The 15,628-nt window shown below is 35.1% G+C and overlaps 1 protein-coding gene across 1 annotated transcript; it reads left to right on the top strand.

The window, feature by feature from the left end:
• Window positions 1-12,889: 12,889 nt before the first annotated feature.
• On the top strand, window positions 12,890-13,822 carry LOC114023032 (olfactory receptor 10G9-like). Its single transcript, XM_027835522.1, has one exon. The coding sequence runs from the start codon at window positions 12,890-12,892 to the stop codon at window positions 13,820-13,822; it is 933 nt and encodes a 310-aa protein (XP_027691323.1).
• The last annotated feature ends 1,806 nt before the right edge of the window (window positions 13,823-15,628 follow it).

The following is a 15,628-nucleotide window of genomic DNA, read 5'->3' as shown; positions in this document are numbered from 1 at the left end:
AAGTAGAGGCTTGGTTAAAAAAAAAGATATTTTAAGCAGAAAAATATACAAAAGTGAGAACAAATCTGAAAGAAAATCAAAAGGCAACAATGTTAAAAGAACACATAAATTATATATGTAAATAAAGTAACCTACAAGCCAAGATATGCATGTATAACTTAAGATTCATAGGTTTCCCAGAAGTTTGTTTAAAAAAGAACAATTCTATAATAAATGAAAATTGGCAAACTGTCCAGAGTTCTGAATAAAGACAACAAAGCAGTGATTAATTGAAAGCACATATTAGCAAAATAAAAAAATATATTCATGCTTGAAAATAAGCTGTAGGTGGTCAGAAGAAAGATATTCCGGTATGAAGGAATACCTATTCAAATAACCCAAGATTATACTACAGTCATGACAAATTAGAGGAAAGGATGAAATAGAATATTTTGAAAAGCAAAAAGGGTCATGTTGCAACCCAAAACTATATATCCTGCAAAACTAAGGCAACTTATCAGTGAAAAGAAGATTGCTCTTTAAAAAGAGGCATTTGATGAATTCTGGCAAAATTAGCTGCAGCTACAATAAGGGATGATGTGAGGTTCAAATTAATTAATGAATGTAAAGCAATTTGCAATAATTGAAACATTATATAAATATTTATTATCTTTATTATTATTATTAGCTTATAGTCACCAGAATTCTAGTTTGATGATGACTTCATTCCCTGAGCCTTATACTGTATTGCTGTTGATCTCAGACAATATTTACAGAGCAATACAGGGTTGCACTGGTAAACAGCTCTAGGAAGGGAGAGGGAATGTATGCATATGCACTTCTAAGTTTAATCTACATTATTAACACTTTCTTAGGATGGTTAAATGTAAATTAAGTAATGAAATCAATTCTTTCATGTTCATAGGGGAATGTTTAAAAAAGGAGATTGAATGGAGGGGTAAAAGAAAGAACAAAGAAAGGTCATCAAGGGATAAAATAACAAAACCTAAGTGTCTAAAGATTGGAGGAAATTTAAAGACTTAGGAGAAGGGAAAGAAGAAAAACTAAATCAATACTCCAAGGATTAAATTCTAGGGTTCCATATAAGTGAATTCATTATTCTTGCAAGAGGGATAAGTGATAATTTGGACAAAAAAGTAAGGGGTATTTAAGAGACAAAAAAAGCTGGAAATTTGCCCCATATAAGTCCACAGATGAACAGTGCACAAGTGGACAGGTCTGGTGTAATAAGAATATCTTCCAGCCTCAATTAATGTAACTAACAAGATGATCTTCTTAAACCTGATAAGTGATATGAATATCAGGTAATAATGTTTTTCAAATGGAATTATAGACTCAATCAAATATGTAAACCAAATGCAAATAATTCCTAGACACCTCCACTGGACTAATCTATGAACCAAACATGTAGGTTAAGGTTATGGAGTGGCATGCTTCAAGTCATTGGATGAAACTAGTTGACACGTGTTTTGGCATCAGTTGAAAAGATTTCTCACACAGACAGACAAACAAACACACACTCCACTGTGCCTAAGTATATTAAAAATATTTTGAGTGGGAAATCAGTTAAGCTTTGGGAGCACATTGAGAAATCAGACCCTCCTATCTACAACTGGGGAACAAAAAACAAGTGAGAAGCCCAGAGGGAGTCTCATATTCCTTCCCTCCTCCACACCTTTGACTATATCATTACAGAGACTGGACTGGTAATAAAAATTGTATCCAAATGGGAGCTTAGTGAGAATGAACTAGATATACTGAGCCCCTTATAATTACTTTAATGTTTTCCTTCTATTTCTTCTGGCTCTTATATATTGAATTTTCCATTTAGTTCTGGCCTTTTTGACACAAATATATGAAAGTATTTCATTTCATTAAATGTTATTTTTTTTTGTATTCAGGATTATACTAAACTTGACTGGGTAAGTTATTCTTGGTTACGGCCCTAGGTCTTGCTCTTTGAAATATAATGTTCCATGACTAATGTAAAAATATCTTTAATATGAATGTACATATAAAGCCTATATCAGATTGCATGCCATCTAGGGGGAGAGGGCGGGCAGGGATGCGGAGAAAATTTAAAACTCAAAAGCTTATGAAAGTGAATGTTGAAAACTAAAAATAAATAAATTAATTTATTTAAAAAAAGAAATATAATGTTCCAAGACCTGAAGTCTGTTAGTGTAGAAGCTTCTAGGTCTTGTGAAATTCTGATTGAATCTCCACAGTATTTGATTTTTTTTTCTTGTTGCTTGCAATGTTTTCTCCTCAACCTGGGAATTTTGAAGCTTGACTATGACATTCCTGTAAGTTTTCCTCCTTGGATCTCTTTCAGGTGGCGCACGGTAGATTTTTTTCCTATTTCTACTTTATTCTCTTGTTTTATAATTTCAGGACAATTTCCTCTAATAATTTCTTGTAATAATGTATTAAGATTTTTTTAATCATAAATTTCAGATTGTCCAACAATTCTTCTATTGAATCTCTTTGATCTGTTCTCCAGATCAGTTTTTTTTTCCTGAGATGTGTGAGATTCTCTTCTTTTTTTCCCTAGTTTTATTATTTATTGGTGTCTTATAACATCCTTTGATTCCTCTTACCCAATTCTAGTTTTCTAGGAGTTATTTTCTTCCTTAAGATTTTAGACCTCTTTTTCTACTTGATTATTTTGTTTTCATAATTTTCTGCTAATTGCTTTTATCTTTTTCACATTTTTTTCCTTGATCTCTGTTATTTGATTTTTGAAGTCCTTTTAAAGTTTTTCCAAGAACTCTTTTGGGACTTGTGACCATCTGATGTTACTCTTTGGGATAGGAGTGGCTTTTTTACCTCATTATTTGCCTTTGAATATGAACCCAGATCTTCTTTTATACTACTGTATCTAGCTATGGTTAGGTTCTTTTTCCTTTGTTTATTCATTTTTATTTTGTTTTATTTTTAGCAGCTTATTATTGTAATCCATTTTTAATCCTGAGTTGTGGGTAATGGTGTTCATCTTACTGTTATTTTCTGAATTCTGTTAAAGGATCCAACCTCAGGCTTTTCTCTCCTCCCCTAAGTCACAGTTTGGGCCCACAGTCATGCTGTCTCAAAAATACTCTTGCTCCCTGGGGTACCACACTTACTGGGCTCCTTCTCACCCACAGCCACAGCCTGGGATCATGTCTGGCTAGCACCACTTGGCCTGGCTTCCAGATACAGTGGGGGGTCCTTCAATCTTTCTCCACTCAGTCCTCTGATCCTCGCATTGTTGTTAGATAAAAGTTTGTGAGGTGAAAGCTCATGAGACAGAAGTTCCTGAGGCTGTGAGATGAAATTCTTGAGGCCTAGTTGCTTTCCAACTGAGCTGCCCCCAGGGCCTGCTATTTGTTGATTCAGTGGAGTCAATCTTGAGGCATCTACTCCACTCTGGTCAAACCTCAGTCCCTGGAGGTCCTGTCTTTCCTGAGGTCCTCTCAAGTTGTCTTAGGAGGACAACTGCTTTACCCCTTTATTTTTGCCACTCTAAATTCATTTTGAGGCTTTGTTCTGTCTGTGGAAAAAATTTGGAGAGCCTGGAATTTTCTGACCTACTGTGCCATCTTCCCAGAATCTTCTGCAATACCTACTTTCAAGAAGATCACAGTCAAATGGGAGATACAAGATGCCAATAGCTATGTACAATGAAGATATATAGATGATAAGTGGGAGATAATCAACAGAAGGAAGATGCTAGCATTAAAGGGTATTAGAAAAACTTTCTTATAGTGGGAGTTTATCTGAGATTTAAAGGAAGTCGGAGAGGGCAGGAGGCAGAGACAGAAGTCAGGTCATGGGGGATGGTCAGTAAAAAAAGCACAGAGTTGGGAGGTGGAATGTTTTGTGTGAGCAACAGCAAGCTCCTCACAGTCCTAGGCCAGTGCCATTGGTTTATAGGATCCCCATTGGGGAATAAGGTGTAAGAAAACTAAAAAAATAAGAGATGATCAAGTTATGAAGAGCTCTGAATGCCAAGCAGGGGATTTAATATTTGATTTCTGAAGTGATAGGGAGCCACTGTAATTGATTGAGTAGGGGGCTGACATGGTTAGAAATGTGCTTTAGGAGCATCAGTTTCACAGGTTAGTGTGGGTGAATGAAAATGTGGAGAAACAAGGAATAGAAACTAAACAAAAGTCAATCACAATAGTACAGGCATGAGATGATGAAGGTGTGCATCAGAAAGATGGCATTGTCAGAGAAGGGAAGGAGACATATAGGAGAGATATTATGAAGATAGAAATGACAAAACTCAGCAACTGATTGTCTATTGGGCATGAGAGAGAGGGAGGATTTGAGCCTAGGTTGTGAGTCTAGATGACTAAGAGGATGGTGTCCTTTTAAAATTGTGTTGCCCCAAACTGAATATACGATAATACCAGAGATAATACCTTATCCACTATAGTACAAGATGAACACAAGGTCTAGTTAGTTTCTGTGGATGTAATTACATCTCCATGCCCACTTATTCATTTAAATTCTCTAAAAAGAAAAATAAAACCAAAGTAGGGAGATAAGGAAAGAAATAAAAGAAAAAAAAAGTATGGGGAAGAAAAATAAAGAAATATTCAACAAATCAATCAAAGAATTCAGCAGTTAAATCAAAGAATGAATTAAACACTGACACACAAATCTGTCAATATGCAATGTTGATCCATTGTGGTACATGGCCACAGAAAGAACCAAGAATCCTGAGTGGATGTTACTGAAAGGAGAATTTCAGCTCCACAGGAAGTAAAAACTTAGTAATTAGTGAACTAATAGGCAGCCCTTTCAAATTTCTGAGGATTTAAAGGGCTTCAAAAGCAATATTTAATTTGATTTTAGGAAAGCAGAATATTCAATGCAAATGTGTTGGTAAGCACTCAGAACTCTGCCATAGTCAAACAAAGGGCATCAGTTTCAGGTCTGAACAACATGTTTGTTGTTGTTGTTACTATTATTATTATAGTAGCTGTAGTAGTCATAGTAATAGTAGCAGAGTAGTAGTAGTAGTAGTAATATACCACTATTACTACTAGTTTAATTGAAGATGTGATTTATATAATTGTTATTCTGTTTTTTATGAAAATGTTAAATATCTCCATAGATATTATCTTGTTTTGTTGACTTATTCTACATATACAATTTCCTTCTTTCTTTAATTTTGTCTTTTACTTCTAAATTCTTTCCCAGTCCCCTTATTCATTGAGAAGGCAATAAATAGAAAACCCATTACAAATATGATGTTATGCAAAACATACTTCCACATTAGACATGATCCAAAAAAAGTAAGAAAAAATAAAGGAAAAATGTGCTTCAATCTGTACTCCATCAGTTCTCTATCTGGAGGAGAGAACTATTTCCATAGTTATCTATCTGACTACCATTTTACATTATGAGTCCTTTTGAGTTGTGATTGGTCATTGTATTGATCACAGTTACTAAGTCTTTTGTGGTTGATTATTTTTACAATATTGCTGTTACTGTGTAGATTGTTCTCCTGGTTGTCCTCACTTCAGTTTGCAAAAGTTCATATAAGTTTTTGAAGGTTTTTTTGTGAAATGATACTTATAGAGTTTATACCAAGAAGGTAATAATCACACTTTGCCTTCGATCAGACTACTCTGGGATTACTGAAAACCTTGAAGTCTCCAGCCTGTTCCTGAGATCCTGGCATAACACAAAATTCAATTAAAAAAGCAGCAATACAACAAGCCCAAACATGTCCTCCAAGAGTTCCATAAAGCATAGACTTAACATCAAGTCTGAAGTCAGAAAGTGGGCTGGAAGAATGGGCAAACTAGAAAAGAACTATGCCATAATAAGCTATACCATAAGGGTGGCAGTGATGCTCAAGACACAAAAATGAATGAGAAGAATGACTCCAGAACATGACTCCAGAATAAACAATGCCTAACAGGAAAATACAATACAGTCACAAATTCAACCAGAATTTATGGAAAAGATGAAGCAAGAGTTAAAAATATTTCTTAGAAATTTTTATTTTTTATAAATAGACTGAGAGTGTTTGAGGAAAAAATGCAAAAGAAATAAGAGCTATGGAAGAAAGATTTGCAAAGTGAGTCAACAACTTAGCACAAGAGATTCAACACCCTGCCCAAGCAACAAACTATAAAACATTCAAATGAACCAGAGAGATGTCAATGACTTCATGAGGCAACAAGAAATAGTAAAACAAAGTCAAAGAGCTAAAAAAAAAAGGAAGGAAGTATAAAATATTTTAGAGCAAAAACAACTGACCTGGAAAACAGATGGAGAAAAAAATTAAGAACTATTGAACTATCTGAATACCATGACAAGACAAGATCCTAGACATCCTACTCCAAGAAATACACACTATATATAATATATATTTATGTATATGCATATATATACCCAGCAAAACTGAGTATTCTAGTACAGGGGTAAAAATAGATCTTTAATGAAATATTCCTGCTAAAAAGACAAGTGTGGATAGTCTTTGAAGTTTAAACACATGAGTAAAGAGAAGTATAAATAGGTAAACATGAATCAGCAGTTTTAAAGTATTAAACAAAGATAAATTACTTATACTCAAATATGGGGAGATGATACATTGTCCCATCGGAATCTCATCATCATTAGGGTTCACAGAGGAATTCCAATTAAACAAGGCTTGGGAGTAGTTCTGTTATGTCTTGATGATCTAAAGAAAAGAATGGAATGGCTGAACAAACTGTGGCATGAGTGTAATGGAATACTATTATGCAATAAGAAATGATGAACAGGCATATTTCAGAAAAACCTGGAAAGACTTGTACAAACTGATGCCAAATGAAATGAGCAGAACCAGGAAAACATTGTACACAATATCAGCAACATTGTTTGAAAATTGACTATGAATGACTCAACTCTTCTCAGCAACACAATGATCCAAGACAAGTACAAAGGACTCATGAAGAAAAATGCTCTCCACATCCAGATAAAGAACTGATGGCCTCATTTTGCAGGGGGGAATCCTGTTCAAATCCTGACTAGACTAGATAATGTCAGCTATTCCTTCCAGTCTTTGATTTTGTGACATATTTTATTGTGTTGTGATCTGAATTCAATGATTAGTGGCAACAAAGTGCCTTCTACATTGATAACTATGTCAACAATGGCCTGTTTCATAGATGGAATTCAGGTCTATATGTTTCATGCTCATCCTTCCTCCAAGGAAGCTGTACACTTAACACCTTCATAGACTCAAAAGATGAGACTGGAAAGATTTAATTTGCACAGTAAACATGAAATAACAGGGAGAATGAAGAACTTTGCCTCCTGTTACCCCACAAGGAACCTTTTCTGGCCATGACTAAACATTACTTCTGGGGAAAAAAGGAGTCGTCACCAAAGAGACTGAGGATCAAACTAAAATATAATATCCTTAGAGATCAGAACCATACTTTTGTTTATCATTTAGCTGAAGATATTATAAAAATATTTTATCAAGAAAAGAGTTCCTAAATTCTTCATGTAGAAACTCTACAGAGATAATTCATATAACCTGGTTTTTAATAAAATATACATGTATAGGTGTTAATAATGCAATGTAGAGCAAATGTGTAAACACTTAGATCTTAGTTGTTTTTCCTCTTGTTCTCCTGAGCACCAAGGGAGTTCAGGGCAATCACATCCCCAAGGGATAAAGGCAATTTAGGCTCATATACTTTGTGGGGAGGCAAAGGACTGCTTCCATTATTATTCTTTTGCAGTTTGGTTTTAGGAGGAATCTTCCTTGCAAAGAAGCAACTAACCCCTTTCATCTTTTTCTAGGTATTGGAATGTACCTCCTGGCTCAGAGTTTACGTCTGGCAGGTCAGTAGCAAAGGACTGGGAAAACTCATGTTTTCCTCATTGGAAAAAGGATGTGGATATAGTCATTTATTCACTCTTTCCCACTCTCCATCCATCCCTTCCTCCCTGATAATTCAACAGACATTTATTGAGCAAATACTGTGGACAAGGCATTGTTCTAAATGCTCTGGAGAATGCAAAGTGAATAGGATATACTTCCTGACCTCAAGGAATTTAAAAGCATTAATCAAATAGTTAATTATTAGGCATTATTTTTAAGGAAGTTTAAAATTTTCAATCCAATTTCTGGACACAATCACCCTGTGAAATATGCATTAAAAGTATTATTTCTATTTTTACAAATGGGGGAAATGGAGGTGCTGGTTGATGAAATGATTTGCTAAGGATCATGTGTTAGAGATAGGATTTGAACCGAGGTCTTTTGAATTTAACTACAGAATGTTGTTTTTTCTACATTATCATGTAGAAGAGGAGATGAGATTCTTGTGAAATAAAAATATTTAGCTGGGCAATTCTAAGGCTCTTCATTCTCTTTGATCTTTAAATTCCATGTTACAAAATATGATTTTACTGTATACATAATTAGAAGCCATAGAGAGCACTGGTGCATGGCATGACATAATTAAAACTGTGCATTATTACTACTGAATCAATAATATTCAGGGTTTGGGATACTTGGGGTGTAAGTAGGAGAGGATGAAAGCAGGCAAACCAGTCATATATGTTTGTTCCTATAATGCAGAAGAGGGATAATGGATGAGGGCCTGAATTAGGATGGTTGCAACAGGACTGAAAAGAGCAGATGGAAGAAAGAGACATTGTGGAGGCAGAATCACTTAGCTTTGGTGATTAATTTGAGGGAATTGAATAAGAGGTAGAAATTTAAAAGGACTCCAGACTGGGTGACTGAGAAACTGGTGCTGCCAATATTAAAGTTAGAAAAGTTGGGAGGTGGTCAACTTGAGAGGAATTAAGTTTAGCTTTGGGTATGAGTTTTAAGTGATGGTGACATTCCCAGATAGGGATGCCCAATAAGACGGTTAAAAAGAGAGGGGTAATGAATAGTGGTATAGATTATGGAGTTCATACACATTGAATTGATAGCAAGATAGTGGATGAGATGGTAAAAGAATAGAACACATAGAAAAACTAGAAGAATGCAAAGGTAAAACCCTAGATGATAACTAGTGAATGAAATAGAGGCAAAATCAGATAAATAGGATGAGAGCCACTTCCTTTGGAGAAAACTTACATATGAATGCAATTCCGTTGTACTCTGCTTTCCATAACATTATATTTGTTCCATTATATATTTTTGTTTTAGTTTATTTGTGTTAAGTTTTTTTGTTGTTGTGTTTTGTTTTGTTTTTTGCTGCAAATCTAAGGGTCAAGCACCTACCTAAAACCTAGTACCAGGTGCTATAATAACTAAAAATAGGAAAATTGCTATATAGTATTAGGTCCATGATCCTTCTTACCCAGGATTCTGTCTCTTCCAATGACATGAAGCAATATGCTTAGCTATCCTGATATCAAATAAAAATATTCTAATTTTCTGCCACCTAGAGAGGCTGCAATGGTGCTGTGGTAAGGGCATTGTATGCATAATCAGAATATTTGGATTCTCTAATCCTCTGAGTGTGATATATTGAGAAGGAATAAAGGACTTGGAGTCACAATTCTCAGAAGACTTGGTTTTGAGACTTGATTCTATTCTTTCCTGTTGTATGATCTTGGGTAAATGATATTAACTTTCTCACCTAAAGTTTCCTGAGCTTAAGAATAAAAGGGTTGGACAGGAATCTATGTAATCATTAAAATCCTTTCCAGTTCTGCCCTAAGGCTAAGTAATGCACATATAATATAAAAAAGAATTTATGCAGTGCTTTGAATGCTGTGATCTTTACCAAGGAACAGATGAGCCAGGTATTATTATTTTCTTTAGAGATAAGGAAATTGAGGCACAGAAAGAGTAACTCATCCAGGGTCACAGATAGCAAGTGTCTGAGGCAGGACTCATATTCAGATCTTTATTCTTTATGTTGTATTTTTTATTTATTTTGTTAAAATTCCCCCAATTATATTTTATATGATAAGATGTGATAGAAAAAAAAACCCAAACATTTTAAAATTCTATTTTACTTTATTTTCAGTTCCAAATTTTTTAAATTCAATTCCAAAAGTTCCCTTTCACCTTTCACTACCTCATCCATGGAGAAAGTAAAAAAATGGATTCCAATACAAATATATGTAATTATGCAAAATAAATTTCTGCATTAGTGATATTGAACTCAGGTATTTCTAGGCAATGTCACATAGTTTCTTTGGGCAAATCACTTATCCTCCTTCAGTCACTGTTTTTTCATATGCTTAGTGAATAAATTGGGACAAGGGAGTTCTAAGTTGTATTTCAACTCTCATTGTCCAGGAACTGATCTAAAACTTTTTTGAACCCATTTATATTTCTGATTAAGATAATTTCTTAGGAAACTTTCAAAAAATTTATTGTACCCACTGTAGAAAGAATTGGCTTATTTTATTATTTTGATTTGTGTTCCTAACTTGAGGAAGTTGTACTCAGTATACTATAAAGCATATGTAAAGATTAAAGCATAGAGCATATGCTTTACATTAAATCTATTTTCATCCTAAATTTATAGATAGTGCTCTAACTCTTCTCAGTAATCACACATCCCTGGATTCCTAATCTTTTTAGTCTCTCCTTGGAAGCCAGACTTAACAACACCTAGCTGATTCTGATTCTATACATGCCTTCTAACTCCAATAAGTTTGTCTTGAGTTATAGCAAATCAGATTCAGGGCACAGAATTCCAAGTACAGGAGTCATGTGGCCTTGTACAAAGACAGGATAATGGTTTCTGCTTGCTTTTTTCTGAAGCTTCACATCAACTTATATATTCAAGCACTAAAAATTGTAATATTTATTCATTTACTACACATATTTATCATATTTGTTTAGTTCTTTAATGTGTGTGAACCATTTTTCTCACAACAATACTGTAAGGTACATAGTACAAGTATTATTAGCTTCATTTTTCATGAGATACCAGAGGTTCATAGACACTGAGGTCAGAAAGCTCAGGGACATGGTACAAAATTTCCTAGATCCCTTTTCTATGCCACAACTGATGTCTCAAATGCCTTTGTGCTATAAGAAGTTTAGATTATTTTCCCTTTGATATTTTATTTATATTTGCAGACATTCATCTATTTGTTCTCATGAGTTTTTCTAGCATTTAAGTGTCACACACCAAATTGGCTATTTTACTCTGTGCTTTGCAATTTCAAATTTTTAGTAATAAATGATACATGTAAATTTTGCACCTAAGACTCCCTGCTATAGGAAAATAGAAGAGAAAGTTACAATTGCTAATTGTGTATAGAATTCACAATATCCAGGAAAAATTTTATTCAAAGAATCATGAAAAAAAAACAGAAACTATTGAATTGGTGACTTAGTTCAATTTATGTAAAATGCAAATTCCTAGTAATTACAATCCGTAATATGAAGGTTCCTCTGGGAAAGTCCTCTCTTCATTTGACAGTAGCTCTCTCTCTCTCTCTCTCTCTCTTTTTCTCTCTCTCTTCCTCTTCCCTTCTCCTCTTTCTAGCTAGCTCTTTGATGCCTCCTTGCCTATTGCCTTTCTACCTGTCTGTATATTTCTCCTCTGTTTCCAAACTGACTCTTGCCAATGCTTTCTCAGGTCTTCAGTAATACCCCCCATTTTAATAATTTTTCCATGCCCATGTAGTATCTGAAAGAACCTGTAGAATTTTCTTTGTGTGCCATGTTTGCCATGCAAGATGAGGGATAAACCTTCCAGATATTTTCTTTGTCTCACAAGTGCCATTGCTCTATTCCCCATGGCTCCTACCTTTCCCACCACCACTTCTCACCTCTGATTTTTACCATTTGTCAAACTCAACCCTTACTACCCCTGTCTTTTTCTGCTCCTCCAGCTCAGACCCCTAATAATTTTCAAAGTTAACAGGGATAGAAAAGGGAGAACAGGAAAAAATGAAAACATTGATTCTGAATAGTCCTAATGAAGCTTTCAATTTCCATCCAGAGAAATTTCATTTTTAAATTTTATTTATTATTTTTTTTTGGCTATGCAATTGGGGTTAAGTGACTTGCTCAGGGTCACACAGCTAGTAAGTATCAAGTGTCTGAGGCTGGACTTGAACTTAGGTCCTCCTGATTCCAGGGTCAGTTCTTGATTCACTATGCCACCTAGCTGCCCTCAGAGAAGTTTTTATTACTGCTTCTTGTATTCTATCTTTATGGCAGAACTTCATTCTCAAGAGAAGTATTTTAACTTATCTTTTAAATAAAAATGAAAAGAATTCTTGATAAAAAATTTTAATTGGTATTCTGAGAAAAGTGAACTATGGTCTCATATTTCCTGAACTGATGAAAAGTCAGATATATCAGACATGGTCAGAAGTGACTATGGCTATGATCTTTCTCAGACCTCATGTATTGTAAATAATTATTTATGTATTTGTTTCATTATTTGTCTCATTGCTAATAAATTGTATATAATAAATTAATGCTTACTTAAGCCTCAAAGATTAGGGAGCTTAGTACTGAGATGAGTAAAAAGTTGTGGGAAAAGATTTCTCTAGTATATTTAAAAAATAATGTTATTTAACTAGGATAGTGGCCTAGAATTGATTAAGTAAAGAAAGAGTTGTTCCAATTTTAATTAAGAGACAGTATTTTTAAGAATCCTTTCATTGACTTAGCACCTGATAAGAGAATAAGTAAGAAAAATGGATGTGTAGAAGGGATAAGATGGGGTGATAATGTAAGTTACGTGTAGAGAATGTCAGCTCTCATCTCCCTATACAATTTTATGTTTATATGTTATTTTCTCCAAGATGGTGTAAAATTCTTGAGTCCAGGAACTATTTTCTTTTTCTTTTTGTATTCCCAATGCCTAGTACAATGACTCGTAGGTGTTTAAAATGCTTGTCAATTGATTGAATAATTTTTCCTTTTTAGGAAAAGAGTCCAATTATCTAAATGGACAGAGGGAATGAGAGCTTTGTGACTACATTCATCCTCACAGGGATTCCCCACGCACCCAAACTGGGGACACCCCTGTTTGGGATCTTCTTAGTGATATATGCACTCACTTTAGTAGGGAACCTCCTCATCCTGCTGGTGATCAAAGTGGACTCCCACCTCCGCACTCCCATGTACTATTTCCTGGCCAACCTCTCCTTCATTGACATGTGGTTCTCCACTGTCACTGTGCCCAAGATACTCATGAGTCTCCTCTCCCCAGATGGCGGGGCCATCTTATTTCACAGTTGTGTGGCTCAACTCTATTTCTTCCATTGCCTGGGAAGCACTGAGTGTTTCCTCTACACAGTCATGTCCTATGACCGCTACCTGGCCATCACTTATCCTCTGCGCTATGCTACCAGGATGAGTGGTAAAATGTGTGCCCTTCTAGCTGGAGGCACATGGCTCAGTGGCGCTATCCACTCAGCAGCCCAGACTGCCCTGACCTTTCACCTGCCCTACTGTGGTCCCAATCAAATTGAGCATTATGTTTGTGATGCACCCCCTATTCTCAAGTTGGCCTGTGCAGACACCTCAGTCAATGAGATGGTGATCTTTGTTAACATTGGTGTGGTGGCCTCGGGCTGTTGCTTCCTGATTTTCCTTTCTTATGTGTCCATTGTTCATGCTATTCTGAAGATCCACACAGCAGAGGGCAGACACAAAGCTTTCCAGACCTGTGCTTCTCATTGCATTGTGGTCCTCTGTTTCTTTGTACCTGGTCTCATCATTTATCTAAGACCAGGCTCAAAACATGTTATGGATAGGATTGTGGCCATTTTCCAAACAATGATCACACCCATGCTGAATCCTCTGGTATACACACTAAGGAACAAGGAAGTAAAGATGGCTCTACTCAGGTTGAAAGATCAAAGGAATTTTGTATAGTCTATAGCCACTGGAAAAATGTCTCCTTAGTTTTTTCTTTTTAATATAAAGTAATTGACTTGTCATGACTGTACCTTCTTCATGTCATAGGACAGTAGAAACAGTACTAATCTCTAAAGCTAAGCCACTAATCAATGTTTGACCTTGGATTTTACCTCTGCAGACTTCACTTTCCTCATCAGTAAAATATGTGTGGAGAGTGTGGCCTAGAGTTTCTAAGATTCTACTAGCTCTAACTTCAAGATTCTATACCAAATTATGAAATCTTAAAAGTCAGAGATTTATATATTCTGGATAGCAAAAGTCAGTGCCTGTCCTAGGCAAACATTATAAAGTAGGAAAAGTTTGTATATAATATCCTTTCACCTCCCATTTTTGTATCCTCCTCCCTCTGTCTTCCTATGCCTTAATGATCTTTCTACCCTATCCAAATCTATGCTCCTCTAGCTAGCATAAGAGGAATATTTGAAAAACTGAATCACTGATATGCACATGCAATGTGAGAGGCTGTCAAGAACTCAATATGCTACCAATTCAGAGAAGTTTTTATTTTGAATAGGGGACCATTCCTTAACCCAAGGATAAGTAATCATTTTTATATAATAGGACTCTGAAAATCTGATTGAGGTCCACAGAGATAAAAAGAAAATCAGGCCAGGGTACAAACATATTTTTCTAATATGACAAAAATAGAAAATATTCATTTTGTTCACTTTTTAAACACTATTTGCAGCCCTAAGACTGCTCTTAACTTATCTTCAGCTTTCCCGTAATGGAAAAACAGTAGCACTCCTAAAAGGAGGAGATCATTCTCTAGGAGAATAATGAGGTTAGAATGAGATGTTAAGCGTAACATTCAAGAGTAGTAGCTTCTAACTTTTTGGGTATAATGAATCCCTTTGGCATTTTGGCAAAACCTTGGGGCCCCTTCTCAGAATAATGCTTTTTGATGTAGAAAATAAAATACATAGATTACAAAGGAAATCAATCCCATTGCAATATATCTAATAAAATATTTTTTTAAAAAAAATATGTTCACGAACCTCAGGTTAAGAAACCCCATTCCAGAGTGGATTTTGTACTTTTATATGTATTTGGAGATTTAATGACTCTAAAAAGATACCTTTAAAACCAGAGTAATCTTTATTTCTAATATCCAATGCTGTGGTTTGTCAAAGAATATAGACTTGTAACTTCTTGTTTTCAGCTTCCTGATTTGTTTGATGTAAATTCTTTTTTAGCACTTTGGGTGGATTGCCTGTTGTAAATTTGCAGGAGCATATAGACAAGAATAATCTAGGATGGGCAAACATGAACAGATATCATTAGGGAGAATAGCCATATCATTGATATCACAGACCCTTTTCAGTATTAGGGGTATTTCCTTAGAACACAAAATCCAATTACTCCATAGGTTAATTACTAAGGATCAGCAAATAGAATTGCTTTGGATAAGCCAATTTGACAGTTTGTGCCTAATTTTTTTTTAATAATGAGATTCTTTGAAATTAGCTAAATTAATCCTCAAGTGACACATATTCAGTTCATCACCCAACCTACACATGATACCTTTCCACTTTGGCAAGACCTGATGGAAATTGTGCTCCATATGAATAGAATTTGAAAATCATTGCTCTAGTAATCTATGAGGGCAGCTATGTGGTACAGTGGATTGAGCACCAAGCCTGGAGTCAGAACAATCTGAGTTAAAATCTGGTCTCAGATACTTTATTAGCTTTGTGACACAACCCCAATTCATTTCAGTTCTTCATCTTTAAAATAAGAACACAGTGGAGAAAGAAGGGC

This window comes from Vombatus ursinus, unplaced genomic scaffold, assembly GCF_900497805.2.
Source record: "Vombatus ursinus unplaced genomic scaffold, bare-nosed wombat genome assembly UNPS02014816.1, whole genome shotgun sequence".
In the NCBI taxonomy this organism is placed as follows: Eukaryota; Metazoa; Chordata; class Mammalia; order Diprotodontia; family Vombatidae; genus Vombatus; species Vombatus ursinus.
The sequence above is the reverse complement of the archived record's forward strand: the minus strand, read 5'-3'. Positions and strand labels throughout refer to the sequence as shown.

Coding starts and splice junctions, on each gene's coding strand:
- LOC114023032 (XM_027835522.1), top strand. CDS start 12,890: ATGGACAGAGGGAATGAGAGCTTTGTGACTACATTCATCCTCACAGGG.